Here is a 14,917-nt window from a genome sequence, read left to right as displayed (position 1 = left end):
TCGCCATGATTTGCGTATTTACGCCTTGGCAAGACTTATAGGAAGTGCATGACTGCTCTCCGTCAGAGGAAAAAGCAACGAATAGAAGCCATGAGCACCCGCGACAAGAATGACATAGTACGCAATCGTCCACATCGTACTCGTACCCTGCAAAGCAGACGGATTCCTATCCTCATCGTCCTTCTTCCCCACGCCAGGAGGCCCAACCGGCACCCCAGCCTCGACCCCCACACGGCCGTAGAACCGCGGAAGACCCATCCAGTTGCAAAAGGTATGGGCCAGCATACAGGTATACACGTTCCCCGTCCGTATATAAACGAAAGCAGCAAAGAAGCCAAACAAGGACGTGTACGTGAATTGAAACAGGGATCTCAGGACGGCCATGGCCAGCGGAACCTCTGGGTGTCCGATGCGAAACTCGTAGAAATGGTGGAGATGGGCGATGCCAAAGTAGAGCGGGGTCAGGAAGACGACTTGTTTGCCGGAGAAGTGGGCGAGCATGTGCAAGGGGATGATGCAGGATCTCCAGACGATTTCTTCGCTTACGGGGCCCTGGTGGACGGGAAGGAAAGGCTGGATGTTAGTTTTGGTCTGGGATGGGGAAGGGGGGGAGGGAGTGCGCGGTGTTGGAAAAGAGGGCGACCTACGACGATGAAGTTTCTGTACCCAATCCAACTGGTCAATGTCTCGCGGACACCCTTTAGCCGGATCCAGTCTTTGAACTCGCCGTCCACGACGCCATACTCGAAGATGGGGCCTGCGAACAGGATGATGACCAGGAGCATGGAGCGCGCCGTGTCCCAGACGGAAATGGGCCATGCGCCGAGAAAACCAAGGGCCTCGGGGAGAGAGAGATCATGTTTGAGGAGGACGAGGATGGTGATTGCAGAGCAGACAATGGTCGAGCCGTTGACAGCCCTTGTTCTGGCGCGAATGGAAGAGGGGGCGTCGCGGGTTAGTGTTTTCGAGGGCCGGGTTGCGGACGAGAGGTAGAATGGGATGACGTAGATGAGGACATATGCAATCTGCGGAAGGGTTGTGGTTAGAAGAGTGTGCGGGTTGCAAGTTTTGTTGATGTATGCTGTTTGGTAGGTCGAGAACAATGGTAAGAAGATTGGTGGTGGGGGGTCGAGTGGAACTTGAAACCACCCGCCAACTTACGGAGAGAAGGGCGGCAGTGTTGGGAGACAGGACGGGCGCGTTGGGAACTGTCGAGGCATTAGACTTCATGCTTGTAACGAGAACTTGGGATTCTGCGAGAAGTGGAGGTGGAGGATGGAAGAAGAGCAAGTCAGTGTGGTGCCTGGCATGTATCCAGACTTGTTGCGTTGGGGTCGTGACAAGGGTGAAAGAAGAGCCATGTGTGTTTTGAGTGAAGGGAAAGCCTTGTCCGGCCAATCACAGGTACACCCACCGCCTTTGATATGCTTTTCGTACATGTCCCCCAGCGTGCTGATGCTCTCGCGCCAGCCTTTGATGGGCGGAGGCATAGTTACTCGATTGCGAACAATAGCACGCAGGATCCTGGGCCGAAGTCCGACGGAGGCTTGGAGGCTTGGAGCACGGGGAGCGGCGTCACGTGCCATTGATGGATCATCCCGCGCCCCCGATCCTGCCGTTTCGCGCCAACACCACACCAATGCGCACCACCCCATTCGCGTCCCCAGCTTCACACGTCGGGGACATGGATGGACTTTGGAGGCCAAGGTCGATAGCTGGCTACTCACTATTGTAGCAGCCATACAATATAGCACGCGTACCACCCCCTGCAGCCCACTCACCGCACTGCTCCACTGGCCGGCCAGTTCTACCGAGTTGCTTCCCTCTTGTACGGTAGTACCTGTCCTGTGTACTCCTGGAGTAGTACCTACCATTCTTTTCTCCAGGCCAGTCCTTGCTGCGCCATGGGGACATCCAACCGTCCGTCTTCAACACGTCACTGGCTTCACTGGGTTCACTCCCTCCGACGAGCATTGCTCATTTTTGCTTCTCTGCAAGCCCGTTGCGTCCACAGCTACCGGTGCCTTGGCGATTGCTCGATAAGCCAGCATTGACAAGGGACGACGGCCAGCGTTGACCATGTCGTCGCCTTTTCTCCAGAACCTCCATTCCCAACCTTGTACCTGCTGTACCTTGCTGTACCCACTGGCGGCTCTTGCCCAGCCCCAAAGTTTCTCCTCGCCCGGCTCGTGCTTTGATCGCTGACCGGGGCTGAGCTGTCAATTGGATCGCGCAGGAAGCTCCTGCAGGCGCGGAACTTGCGTGTGCCTGCCTGCCTGCCTGCGTCTTGCAGGAGCCAGCAGCGAGTGTTCTCTTTTGGGCCGGACGACTCGGCCACACTCCCCCCCCCCATTGCTCCAGCTTTTATCCCCCCGCCAGTCCTCGTCCTTCGTCGTCCATTCTCTCAAACTCCCCCCCCCCCCGTCCCTTTGCCTTTTGCGCCCTCCACTCGTTTTTGGGGCAGGCTTGCGTCGCGTGTCTTCAGTCACTCTTTTGACCCCAATCTTCATACACACTCATTCTCCCTCAATTAGCCCATTCTTTGCCATTTTTATTCTTTACCCTTAATTGTCTGTCTTGTCGTTTTTTTTTACCACTAATTTTTTTTTAATGATCGGTTTCAGCGGCTCCACTCGCACTCGCCATCTCACCAGCCGGGGGTTACGGATCTGAACTTCGGTCACACAGCATGTCCAGCTTGCCTCCACATCGTCGCGCATCATCACAGGATTCCATCGGTGCAGTGCTCTCGCAGGCTCCCAAGTTCCCACCACCGAGACCCGGATCTGGTCCAGGAAACGCATCGCCAACGCGAAAACCGCTGCATGAGCGCTCCCACTCGCAGACCAATCAGCATTCCAATTCAACAATTCGCATAGTGCAGGACAATGATACCGATGTCTACTCAAAATACCCGGTCCCCAGTGAACCATCGCAGATTCTGGCCCCCCCTCGCAATGCCCCAGGCTATGGGTTTGAGAGGCCAGGATCTCGTGTTTCAAGTGCTGGCAGCCAGGTCGCCAGCACCATCGCCAAATTCGAAGCCACGCGAGCCAGAACACCACAGCCGATCCTCTCGCGCAAGAAGGGCTTCCGACACTCAGCCTCCACCAGCACGTCAGAGGCAGACACGCTCGTCAACACTTCCTTCTCCCCTGCCTCGTTGCGATTCTCCCAAGGAAGTACACCCCCGTCCTCTCCCACGCCAGAGCCCAAGAACAAAGACAAGGACAAGGACAAAGACTGGGACAAGGGTTTGGAGGTATTGCCCGAGGAATCAGCCACACCTCATCGGAGACCTACAATCCGTGCCGTTCCCCCATCCTCTTCGGGTGGAGACTCCCTGGAGAGCCGCAATCGTGCATTAACGCCCAAGGCCGCCGCTGCTTCGCCCGTTCCTGCCGCCGACCAAGCCGAAAATAGCAATACCGGAAACCTGTCAAGTGTCACCCACGGAGAGAGACCATCCTCTGTCTGTGAACAAGACTCGGATTCTCGAGATCGAGAACACGCCCTGAGACCACAGACCTCTTGTGCCTCCATAGCCTTCTCGGAAATCTCCTACACCAGCATCGACCCCACCTACCCACCGCTCACCCATCCGCCCCCGACTCTTCATGAAGCGCACACGGTCAGATTCGCCAACGGAACCCGAATCGATTATCCCATTGTACGCGCGCCGACCGCCAATAGCCTGCGCTCCGAATCCCAGAGCACACCCTACTTTGTCCGGATGCAAGACCGCTCGCTGATTCACCAATGGAGCTCTCAACTGTCAACCATCCAGTCCATGTCGGATCGTGACTCTCGGTCCATTGCACGAAACTCTCGATCCTTGGGTGGGAGGTCGCAATCCCCAGAGAGCCTGGACGGGCCTGCACGCATCTCGATCCCCAGACTAAGAGACTACACCGAGGCAAGCGAACAGTCATCCACGGAGAATGCGTCCTTCTCAGAAGGAAATACGGCAGTATCTGCAGTACCTCGGCCCCTGTTCTCTCCTACTTCCAGGGATTCCTCTGATTCCAAGGATACTACGGAACATCTGGATACAATCTCCCCGTTGCCCACATCTGTTCCGTTGCGCATGAAGAATTCCGGATACCTCCGAAGACTCAACAGCGACGCATCCGTGGAGTCGCGGCCCGGCTCGTCCAATTCCGACATCTCGACTTTTATACAGAACAACATCCCTGGATGGGCAAAGGTGTATTACCAGCGGGGGGAACGAATCTGTGTTTCAGCGGCTCCGGAATCCGAATCGTCAGGCAGCATCCGCATGGGAACTTCGCACAGCGCGCGCTCGAACACTCCATCAGAGGCCAACTTTCCCGTGAACATCTACCGTCCACGAAACCGACCGAGGCATCGCGGTTCCCAAACAGATACTATGTCGTTGTCTGACGAGATTCAACATGTGGACGGAAACCTCTATGTAGTCGGGCCCACCATGCACCCTTTGAGTGGATATTCGACACCGCGCCTGAGACCCGACCTGAGAGGACATTCGCGTTACGGGATCTGGACAGCGCCATCTTTGGATGATGACCTTGGCTCTACGCTCTTTGGCCGCCAGAACAGACAGATTCTTTTTTTCTGTCTGGGGTTCATCTTTCCTCTGTGTAAGTCAGACTACATCGTTGATGTCTGTACGTCGATTCTGGGGCTAACTTGTGTACTATAGCTTGGATGCTCGCGTCGTGCTTGCCCCTACCCCCTGATCCGACCGTGGCCCCCACTCCTAGTCAGGCTGATATGGACCAGCATTTCAGCTACCAATTCGGACCTGCAGACGACAAAGCCTTCCAGAAGGCAGTTTGGTGGCGCAATCTGAATCGCATCATGTCCGTCATTGGCACGGTGCTTATAGTGGTGATAGTAAGTCTACCCACTGGGTTCCTCCAGCGAACGCTAACAGCCCTTAGATCGTTCTCGCAGTCCTTGTGGCAAGGAAATCCTAGACGACAAGGACTCGACACCTCCCCCCTCTCTCCCCGATAAAAAGCACGGAACGCAGTCCCTGACTTTCGTACATATACTCTCGGTCCTTTGAATCCTGGGACCCTATTTCTTGCATATCGACGGCTGCGCTGCACGACGATCTCCCTCCATAATGAACCATGTCACGACACCATCATGTTTGGTATTTACGATTATGTTTATGTTTGCTTTGGCGGGCCGAGTCCAACGATGGGGCATTGTTTCCACGTCGGTTGGTTTTGGTTTTTGGTGAAAAGTGGAATTCCCGCTGTTGTACATATCTCTACACACACTTTTCAGCCAAATCTGGTTATGACTTTGGTAGCGGCTGGCATAGCTTAGCGGGCGTTGTTACTTTTTGAGCAGCTGCATTCGGTCGCGTAGTTTCGAATAGTCGAGTGTGCACAGTCTCTGCCGTAGGCGGGCTTGTCGGAAGCATTGTTCTGGTAATTTAATCACAGTTATTGGCACGGATGAGCGCCAAAATTTTCTTCACAATATGGAGAAGACTGAAACGAAGTGATGTGGTGCGTGTAAGAGAGACATGGGTATAATGATTGTGGTTCTAATCACGCGTAGTCCGTTATGGGGCTGAGAGGAGAGATGAGACGAATGACATGCTACTTCGCATTTGCGATATCCGCTCAAGGACTACTGTGTAGATGGTCTGCAACTGAAGCACGCACGGGTGTCGAGGCACCAGTTGAAGAAGGTTCCTTACACTTTACCAGGCTGGCACGGTGATGCGCCTGAGAAGAGATGAACGGGGAGCATGAAAATGCTGACAGCTATCCATACGATACATGCAGCACCAAGATTTCGACAAAAGTGACTCACTTCACTCGCAATCATAATGGCTATGATGAACAGTCGCACAGAATAGTATCAGTGGTGGCGGATGCAACATGCTGTGGCTGTGATTTTACCATCTGTGCAAGGGTGCGACGATCAAACTCACGATGAGTCGAAGATTGCCAAGCGGCTAGGCTCGATCAGGTAGCGGGGCGAAATGATGTCGACTTTCTACTAAACCGTTGCGTCGCTCTCGAGTTTTTGCTCGAGTCGGAAAAAAACTACAATAAGAAGCACAACAACCACGACGTTGCTCACGATACTGCGCGTACACACAACATACAAGTTACGATATATCGACGGATCCTACAGATAGCCAGTGCACGCAAATCATACTACTCCTACAAGCAAACTCGAGCCTGTAATCATGGCTGTTCGCGCCCAATTCGAAAACTCCAACGAGTAAGTGCGGTGGAGATGTTTGAGCTTCTCGGCTTGGGCTAATGAATCTACCATCTAGGGTCGGGGTCTTCTCTACCCTTACCAATGCGTATGCAATTGTCGCAGTCGGCGCATCTGAGAACTTTTACAGGTACGCTCATACTTTTGACGGTTGTTGTGCGCCCCCGCGCAGCGCAGTAGGCAGCAGCGCTTCGTCCGGGGTGCGCAGTCGTAGGAGCATGTTCTAAGAGTGTCTGTTACAGTGTCTTCGAAGCCGAACTCCAAGACGTCATACCAATCTGCCATGCTACCATAGCAGGCACCCGGATCGTCGGCCGCCTCACGGCTGGTAACAAGAAAGGACTTCTTGTCCCCACCACCACGACCGACCAAGAGCTCCAACATTTGCGAAACTCCATACCAGACAGCGTCAAGATTCAGCGGATAGAAGAGCGGTTATCAGCGTTGGGCAACGTCATATGTTGTAACGACCATGTTGCTCTAGTACATCCAGACATTGAGCGGGAAACAGAGGAGATAATAGCAGATGTGCTCGGTGTCGAGGTGTTTAGGCAGACCATTGCAGACAACGTCCTCACTGGATCATACATGGCATTGAGCAATCAAGGCGGCATTGTCCACCCAAAGACGTCGATTCAGGACCAGGACGAGCTTTCTAGTCTGCTGCAGGTACCCCTCGTTGCGGGCAGTGTGAATCGTGGCAGTGCCGTGGTGGGTGCGGGTATGGTTGTTAATGATTGGATGGCGGTTACAGGTAGGCTGGTTTGCTCTTGTGGAAAAAAGTAACACTGTACTGACATGGACTACAGGTCTCGATACCACAGCCACAGAGTTGTCAGTCGTCGAGTCTGTCTTCAGGCTAGGCGAAGGCAATGGACCCAGCAATATCAATACGACGCACAAGGATGCCATGGTTGAATCTTTCTATTAGTGTCTTTGTAGTAGGATCTGCTTCGAGAGCATAGTACGAGCACCGGGACTGTTCAGCAACATGTGCCCTTGGTATTTCATTCTGGCACGCCGAACAAAATGACACGGAGCATTTGCGGGTCTGTAGTCATCTGACAAAACGTGCCAATGTACCCGTTTGCGTGATCTGGCTGATGCAGTCATGGCTTTCAATCTCAATCTTCGTGTGATAGGGCAAGGGGTGGCAGGTCATGAGCCGCCCATGACATGCAGGGCCGGATGACGTATCAGGGTACAGTTCGTAGGGCTGAAGGCGGTGAAGTCACCTGCCGCTCGGCAGAAGAGCACGAGCCAAACAATGTGACTACCACTACCAAAACACCATCCTCCTCCCACCATCTTGAATTCACAACCAGGAACGACATTTTCAGCCCATTGAATAAATCGCCCAAGTAAACTACCATCTCGGATTCCAACCATCTGGTCTTGCGACGCGGTCACATACTCCTCAGCCTGCCATGGCGTCGCAGTCAACTGCGCTGGGGAAGCGCAGCACGTCGAGCGCACTCATGGCACCACCGCCCGCGCCGAAACGCATCAAGCGCCCGTCGGTGGTGCTGGACGAAGACACATATACGTCAGCTGTATCGCACATTATTCGCCGCGACTTCTTCCCCGGGCTTGCAGAGGCCGATGCGCAGCGCGACTACCTGAATGCCATCGAGAGCAAAGACAAATCATGGATCCGCGAAGCTGCCAACAAGCTCACCCAGGTCATGACGCCTCACCCACGCGGAAAGTCTACGGTAGCAGCGCGTACACGGCTGGACCGTCCAGGTGGCGCTCCAGAGAGGACGCCCAGTGTCTGGGGGCCGGATACTCCCGTCGCCGCTGTTGAAGCAGGAGCCGCCACGTCAGACGGTGATGAGGGGTTGGGCAAGCTGGATCGCCGAGACCTGGATTTGAGCCTTGGGGCTTTCCAGGCGAAATACATCAGCGAGGACCAGGAGAGCTTCAGCCAGATCATCGACAAACAGAATCAAGCCAAATTCAACAAGACAAGGTGGATGCACGATGGCAACATGTATGCCAGCAAGCAGCGCATGGCGCAACAACGAGTGCTCGAGGCCCACGCTGCGACTACGAAATCACAAGATGTTGCGATTGTAAACCGCCCGAGTCAAGACCTCGACCTCCGACCCGCAGCTCCCACCTTCCACAAACACACGGCCTTCAACAGCCTCATGTTCAATCCCGACGGCGTCGAGCAATGGGCTCCCACTCGCGCACAACGAGCAGAGGACGCTTCCCTCGCACCCCCAAAAGCAGTCCTCTACAACAATACCCGCCTCCCCGCCCCAGAAGCAGAGCCCACGAGACCAACGAGCCCAACCCTATCCGCCATCCGCGACGCCGTGGCCGGACATCCCCGCCTCCATGCCAGCGAAGCCGGCTACACGGGCTCCGAAACCCCCAGAGTCAACGGCTACGCCTTTGTCGACGCACAACCGCCCGAGCCCGAGCCAGACCCAGACTCCGACTCCGACTCGGCACCCACCAACCTCCTCGAGAAATTCGGCGTCGACAGCAACTCAAAAGCCACACCCTTCACCCTCCCCGCCGCCTCGTCGCGCGAAAAACTCCACCTGAAAATGGTGGACAGGATTTCTGCGAATCGCGCACAAGTCGCAAATAAAAAGATCAACTCACCCACTTCTTCCCTTGGCATCTTTCCCTCTCATACCCCTCGGTTTCCTTCTGCTCCTACGCCCGCTCGCTCACGCTTACACGCTGCGCCGCTCACGCCTGCTCGCAAGGTCAAGGCGGACTTGACGCCTGCTGCTCAACGGCTGCTGGAGAATGTGGGGGGGAAGACGCCGGGGCGGGTTGGGGCTGGGCGTGGGTTTGGGGTAATGGGGGGTGGGGAGTGGACGCCTGGGTCGAGGGTTGGGCGGGGGGCGTAGGGGGGTGGGGGATGTTTGCGTGTTTGGATGGATGGATCTGTGCGAAGTGCTCGTGCAGGTTGGAGGGGTGTTGGATGCATGGATGGGATGGGCCGGATTGGGTTTTTTCATCTCCATCTTCCTCTGGTATCGATATCGATATCTCCCTAAATCCCTCAGTGCAAGTACCGATGAGACTACTATGTAGAAGCAGCGTGATGTGAAGAGTATAAAAGATTTCAAATCCTCATACGTGAACAACAAAAAATAAAGTACAACTTTTCAGTCCGATGGTAGCGTTTGAGTCAAGTCGTATTTTGTAATTCGATCCAGCCAGTCAGTCGAGTCCAGCAAATCAGCAAACAAACAATCAACATCTCCAAAAAGACCAAAATCAAACCTCGCATCCCCATTCGACTCCACGCCTGACTTTTGCGACGTCGCGACCTTGCGACTTGCGTACTTTTATACTTGCATACTCGCCGCAAAAGAAGCCGGAAAGAAGCCAAAAAAAAAAAGAAAAGAAAAGAAGAAGAACGAGGATATAACAGTGGTGGGATTTCTAAAATAGGCATGCGTCTTGTGAACCATACCGCATGTCAGCTATCCATCCACCTGCCCATCCAACTATCCTATCCACCGACTCACCAACTCACTCATCTATTCACTCACTCGCCCACACATCCACCCACCCATGGTATCAAACCCCCGCCCCGCGCGCGCGCAACAAAAAGCAAGAATCCTACCGCGAAAAAAAAAAACAAAAAGAAAGGATTCACAAAAACGACAGTGCCTTGCCATACAGTACCATACACTCCCGTATCCTACAGCGCCATGCCGTCCCGTCCCGTCCCGTCCCGTCCTCCTGCCCATGCCCAAGCAAATCCCACCTCGAAAACAACCCCAACCCAAAGCACGCGCGGGGTTCCGGCGGAGAGAGGACGAAGCAATGCACCAGCAGGCCAAAAAGCAAGAACGAGCAAGAAAGAAGAGAGAGAGGCAGGTAGGAAAGATAGAATAAGCAATCAATAAATTGGGCCACGCTATGCAACGCCATGACCTTTTTTTGATTGCCTTCCCCGCCCCCCCTTCTCAAAAAAAAGGAAGAAGAAGAAGAAGAAGAAGAAGAAGAAGAAGAAGAAGAAGTCTTCATTATCCCCGATGTATCCAAGGCGAAGGAAGCGGTTTTTATGGGAGTTATACAGACAGGGCACAAAGGCACAGGTACACAACAGGCAAGAGAGAACCCACCAACAAGCCCCCCCTCCTCCGTCGCCAAAAAAAAAAGGTACCTGCAAAAGATTCAAGTGCCCCTCCGCCGATTCTCACCCGGACCCTGATAGCTCCTAAACTGGGTGCCAGGCGCGTGGTAACTTCGATACTGACGGCGTGGTCTCGACTGCGGCTCCGAGGCCCGCTCGCCCTGGGCTGTTTCGCGCTGGGGCTCGTAGTGTGGGCCTGGGTGTTGGCCTTGTGGGGGCGAGAAGGCCGGTGGAGGTGCTGGCTGGCCGATGAAGGTCATGGGCGCTGTGCCTACTTGTGATGGAGGGGCCATGTTTGCGGGGAGGATGGGCTGTCCACCGTATTGGTGGATCTTGAGAGGTGGGTAGCTGGGTAGCCCGGAGGGGGGAGGTGGTGCCTGGAACGATCCAGCCGGAGGTACGTAACCGACTTGGTAGGGCGGACTGCCGTAGATGGGTGCGAATTGAGGTGGAGGGGGGGCATGGCTGGGATGAGATGCGGGTGCGTAGCTTGGCGACGGTGGTGGGTATGACTGTCGGCCTGGAGCAGGGTCGTAATGTGCGAAGCGGAAGTTGATGGGTCCAGCTGGTGGAGGTCCAGGTGGTTTGGGTGGGAGTGGCATGGAGCTTGTAGGAGGAGCATAAGGGCTCTGATGTGTGGGGGAATTGGGTCCCGGCCGATGATGATCGGCCTGATAACCGTGAGGCGTGCTGGCTGAAGCGTATGGCGAGGCTGTAGGCTGCTGAGAGCTCTGTGAACCACTCATCCCTCTGTCCTGCTCCCATTGCGCAGCGCCTTGATCGTGCGATGGACGACGGCCTACAGGAACATAGGCCGATCCAACAGTAGGCGAGGATTCATAGAGACCGGTAGATGGGCGTTGTGGATCGTAGCCAGCCACATCTGAGCGTTCCTGCGTGCTCTGCCCAGTTGCCATTCCGGCATAAGGCGGAGTCCGCCAGTACTGTGAGCGTTCAGGAGGATCTCTGCCATTTTCACGAGCTTTCCTGTCTAGCATTTCCCTAATCCTCTGAAGGGGATCCCGACGACGGAGCGACTCTTCTGCTTCCCTTGGCGGCTCAGTATTTGGGGGTTGCCAAGTACGATGGTGCGTGGATGGTGACGTGGAAGGATTGCTTGTTTGCGAAGGCCCTCCTAGGGCATCCATCAATGCTTGGTCAACAGGGGGGTCATCCCGGGTGGCGGCAGTTTCCGACAGATGCGTGTTACTTTTGGGTGATGTGACCTGTTTACGTGCGAGCTCCTTGTCCGCCAAAGCCGAAATACCTTGCTCTGCTGCTGCGGGTTGAGCCTCCCTCAGCTTTGATACGGGGACCTCTTGGTCGTCATTCAAGATGTCCATAATTCGATGAGTCGAAATCCTTGCGGGGGTTGCTGTCTCGGTGCTGATCGACTTTTCTACATTGTTCAATGTATTTGGCTTAGGGTAGGCCACTGGAGTCGATTGATTGCTTTTCACAGGGCTGCTATGTGCCGCTTGTGACGGCATGATAAGCGGTATATCGCTTGGAGGTAAGATGGGAGATGTCTGTCTAGGTAGCTCTTGTTTGATCTCTGGTGTGGGAGCTCGCGGAGGCGACTGGGATAAGGGCTGCTGTGTTGCGATTTCCTTAGCAGATGACTGCGCATCATTCGGCCGAGTGCACTGGGAAGAGGCGTCTGCAAGTATCATAAGGAGTGTAGCATGCTCGTTTGAAATCACGGGAGCGTCCTGAACCTTTGGTGGCGGGGAAGGCGTTCTTTCAACCTCGAGTGCAGCATCAGCGAGACTTGCGATGTTGTAGTGTGCGATAGCTGTCTTGCGATCAGGTCCGGCGTAGTGCGCAAAGCCACCAGGTAGATCTTCAATCGAGTCATCCGCATCTTCATCGGCCTCGACGAACGCTATACGGGCGCGATCAAAGCGACGCCGTATCGATTCGTGTTCAAGTGCCCTGTCAGCTTCAACATATGCGCGGCTGCGTGAGGCATATTTGGAGCCAATGCGATCATCCACTTCAGCATGTGGTTCATCAGTATAGGTTGGAGGAAGTACGTTGTCCTAGATCTTATAAGCAGTTGGCCTTGGGAAGGGACGATGGCTCTTACCTCATCATCAGTCGCATCAGCTTCCTCGCCTTTCATTTCTCGCTCAATTTGCTTCATGCGGAAGTAACATTGCAGCAAGTAGTCATCCTGCAGTTCTTGGAAGCGGTTCTGCACGTGATTAGTGAGAAGTAGGTGGAAAATGCTAAGAAAAGCACCTACAATGAATTGCTCTTTCTGTATGCGCTCCTCGGCAATTCGAATGCGCTCCAGCTGTTCCAGTCGATAGGTGCGAATAGCATCAATCTCGTCCAGACGGCTGCGGCGACGCCGATCCAAATCCGCCATCAAGGGTTCGTATTCGGGACATTGCGTGTGGTACTCTGCGTCTTTCTCTAGATGACTCGTGGTGCGGCTCGACAATTCATCCAGAAGAATCTTTTGCACCTTGGCCAGACTGCGATAACTCATTTTGAGGTTGAGCTGTCGGCGCAGATCAGTCTCAATGTTGATGTCCGGATGCGGTTGGCGGCGACGACCAGGAAGGCGTCTGCCAGACTTTGCAGGGGCATCGCCATTGGTCGGCAAAACATTCTGAAGCGTCTGACTGCCATCGACATCTGGCATCTGCTCAGGCGAATTGGGAGCAGTACTAGCATCAGTCAATTCGGGCGGCTGGTCGGCATTGCCGGATGAGTTTTCTGTTGTCTTGCGCTTTTTCCTGCGCGGCTGTAGTGTTTCAGAGGCATCGCTTTGGGCACGGGTTAGCAGACCATCAGGACGAGTGCTAGGCGTCTTGTCGGACTTTGTCGAATCCTCGGAAGCGCGCCTCTTTTTGCCGGCTGCCTTGGACACCGTCAAGGGCGGCCCCCCGGCGGCTTTCTGCGGCTCTGACGAGGGCGATGGGGATGGCGTTCGCTGCATAGGAGTGTTGTGGTCGGACGAGGCATCATTAGACATTTGCGGCGAACCAGAATCGGTCGATGTTCGGCTGCGCTTGGCTGGTCGCGCATCTTCAAGGTCTGAGGGCGCATCTTCGCCCTGATGCGCATTGTCGGCCAGAGAACTGCGACGGCTGGTCGAGTCGATGCTGGAAGGCCCAACAGGACTGCCAGTGTTGGACGTTCCCTTTGCACCGCGGCGCGTGGTCATTTGGAATGGTACTGAAGGAGCAAGGCGAGACATCTTGCCTGTCGCTCCTTCTGTCCCGAGGCCAGTTCGCTTAGCGGCTCCTGCACTATGCCTGTTTGCGGCTAGCGGGCAAATGTTAGTCCGCATTCGAGCCTGAGACCATGTGTACACTGCAGACTGCAAAACCCTATCTGCAATAGGGAACCATGTTGCGCATGGCATAGGGAGAGAAAAAAAAGGGGGGGGGGAGGGGGGAGGGCGAGGACGTACGTGATTTGGTGGTGTTTCTGGTCATGGCCTTTGTCGCTTTATTCTTGCGTTTGGGCGGCATCTTGTCCTTGCGTCAGATGGTACCGGCAGCCCTGTGGAGCATCAGCCGCTGACCCGTGTCCAAGTTGGTACCATAAGCGGATGCAGGCAAGCTGCATGAACACACTTCATGGAGCCCTGGAGAGAATAAAACGTACAAGTCGGTATAGCCGCGTACATGCGCTTGCGGGGCAGTACTCTCCTCAAAGCTGTGTATGCTCAAGGGGCCAAATGAGTCTAAAGAAGCCGCAAGAAACGCGTGTCAGCCGTGCAACCTCAGGAAGCGAGTGGTAGTGCCATGTAAAGATGCGGTAGAAAGACAATCCAGGTTGCTGGCGTCGATGGATGACGCTTAAGCTTGAATATCTTGCCTTGGGTATGTGACAAGATTGCTGAAGTGATGGTGACTTACCTTGGGCCCCGTGTCCGTCCTTTTTTCCCGCTACGACTCTGACTGGCAATGCAATGCGGACGTCAGAATCACCAGACTGGAATCATCGAGTTTTTTTCGGAGATTTATTCAATAGTCTCCGAGCGTCTGTATGCTTGGTTTTCCTGGAAGTAGTAGTTGCGGGCGTGCTGCAAGAAAGGTAATAGGTGGGTAGCCCTGGCCGGGTAGCGGTGGAGTCGAAATGCTCGGCAAGGCACAGTTGCTGTGTGAGTCTTGTTGCGTATATACGATAGCAAAGGGCGATATTCCACTTGAACCAAGGTCGCTCAGTCAGGGACCGAAGTACAAGAAGAGTCGAAGGTACTGTACGTCGTGTTGGTCGATCGCATAGGGTGGAAAGTTGTTGCTTGGATCAATCCATCGTCCGGAGGCTAACCCAATTAGGAACGCTAAAGAGGGATTACTTTGCAAACGCAACAACTGTGGAACAATAGGCCGTAAGAGTAGCAGGTAGTATGATGAAATGATCCATTAGAAATAAGAGTCATACAGAGATCCATATCTACCAGATCACACGGCTCGTGCCCTTCTTCATTTGCTTTCATGCTATTGCGACCCATCAGCATCTGGCGAGCAGAAAGAACAATCATGGTACCGGCACCGGTACGGTACCTGAACAATGTGGCATAGATTCCCACACACATTGTACAAC

At 54.5% G+C, this 14,917-nt stretch overlaps 7 protein-coding genes across 7 annotated transcripts; 4 read left to right on the top strand and 3 right to left on the bottom strand.

Annotated features, from left to right (window-relative positions):
• Positions 1-18: 18 nt before the first annotated feature.
• On the bottom strand, positions 19-1,490 carry IAQ61_008201 (uncharacterized protein; the record flags this gene model as incomplete). Its single annotated transcript, XM_066097890.1, has 4 exons — positions 19-552; positions 648-1,025; positions 1,162-1,208; positions 1,415-1,490. 4 exons carry the CDS (start codon positions 1,488-1,490, stop codon positions 19-21), a joined length of 1,035 nt encoding a protein of 344 aa, XP_065952387.1.
• A 524-nt stretch (positions 1,491-2,014) lies between these two features.
• On the bottom strand, positions 2,015-2,353 carry IAQ61_008200 (uncharacterized protein; the record flags this gene model as incomplete). Its single annotated transcript, XM_066097889.1, has 1 exon — positions 2,015-2,353. The coding sequence occupies one exon, from the start codon at positions 2,351-2,353 to the stop codon at positions 2,015-2,017; it is 339 nt and encodes a 112-aa protein (XP_065952386.1).
• Positions 2,354-2,689: 336 nt separating this feature from the next.
• IAQ61_008199 (uncharacterized protein) lies at positions 2,690-4,961 on the top strand (the record flags this gene model as incomplete). Its single annotated transcript, XM_003840280.2, has 3 exons — positions 2,690-4,622; positions 4,685-4,878; positions 4,926-4,961. 3 exons carry the CDS (start codon positions 2,690-2,692, stop codon positions 4,959-4,961), a joined length of 2,163 nt encoding a protein of 720 aa, XP_003840328.2.
• Positions 4,962-6,018: 1,057 nt separating this feature from the next.
• Positions 6,019-7,165, top strand: TIF6 (Eukaryotic translation initiation factor 6; the record flags this gene model as incomplete). Its single annotated transcript, XM_003840281.2, has 4 exons — positions 6,019-6,234; positions 6,293-6,364; positions 6,477-6,988; positions 7,044-7,165. Exons 1-4 carry the CDS (start codon positions 6,200-6,202, stop codon positions 7,163-7,165), a joined length of 741 nt encoding a protein of 246 aa, XP_003840329.1. The 5' UTR covers positions 6,019-6,199.
• A 245-nt stretch (positions 7,166-7,410) lies between these two features.
• Positions 7,411-7,599, top strand: IAQ61_008197 (uncharacterized protein; the record flags this gene model as incomplete). Its single annotated transcript, XM_066097888.1, has 1 exon — positions 7,411-7,599. One exon carries the CDS (start codon positions 7,411-7,413, stop codon positions 7,597-7,599), a length of 189 nt encoding a protein of 62 aa, XP_065952385.1.
• A 62-nt stretch (positions 7,600-7,661) lies between these two features.
• On the top strand, positions 7,662-9,107 carry IAQ61_008196 (uncharacterized protein; the record flags this gene model as incomplete). Its single annotated transcript, XM_003840282.2, has 1 exon — positions 7,662-9,107. One exon carries the CDS (start codon positions 7,662-7,664, stop codon positions 9,105-9,107), a length of 1,446 nt encoding a protein of 481 aa, XP_003840330.2.
• Positions 9,108-10,355: 1,248 nt separating this feature from the next.
• On the bottom strand, positions 10,356-14,559 carry IAQ61_008195 (uncharacterized protein). Its single transcript, XM_003840283.2, has 6 exons — positions 14,227-14,559; positions 13,973-14,051; positions 13,776-13,867; positions 12,597-13,627; positions 12,438-12,545; positions 10,356-12,390 (listed from the first exon to the last, which is right to left on the bottom strand). Exons 3-6 carry the CDS (start codon positions 13,834-13,836, stop codon positions 10,390-10,392), a joined length of 3,201 nt encoding a protein of 1,066 aa, XP_003840331.1. The 5' UTR covers positions 13,837-13,867; positions 13,973-14,051; positions 14,227-14,559; the 3' UTR covers positions 10,356-10,389.
• Positions 14,560-14,917: the final 358 nt, after the last annotated feature.

This window comes from Plenodomus lingam (genome assembly GCF_022343315.1).
Source record: "Plenodomus lingam strain CAN1 chromosome Unknown contig_3, whole genome shotgun sequence".
Lineage (NCBI taxonomy): Eukaryota > Fungi > Ascomycota > Dothideomycetes > Pleosporales > Leptosphaeriaceae > Plenodomus > Plenodomus lingam.
This window is presented reverse-complemented; position numbering and strand designations above follow the sequence as displayed.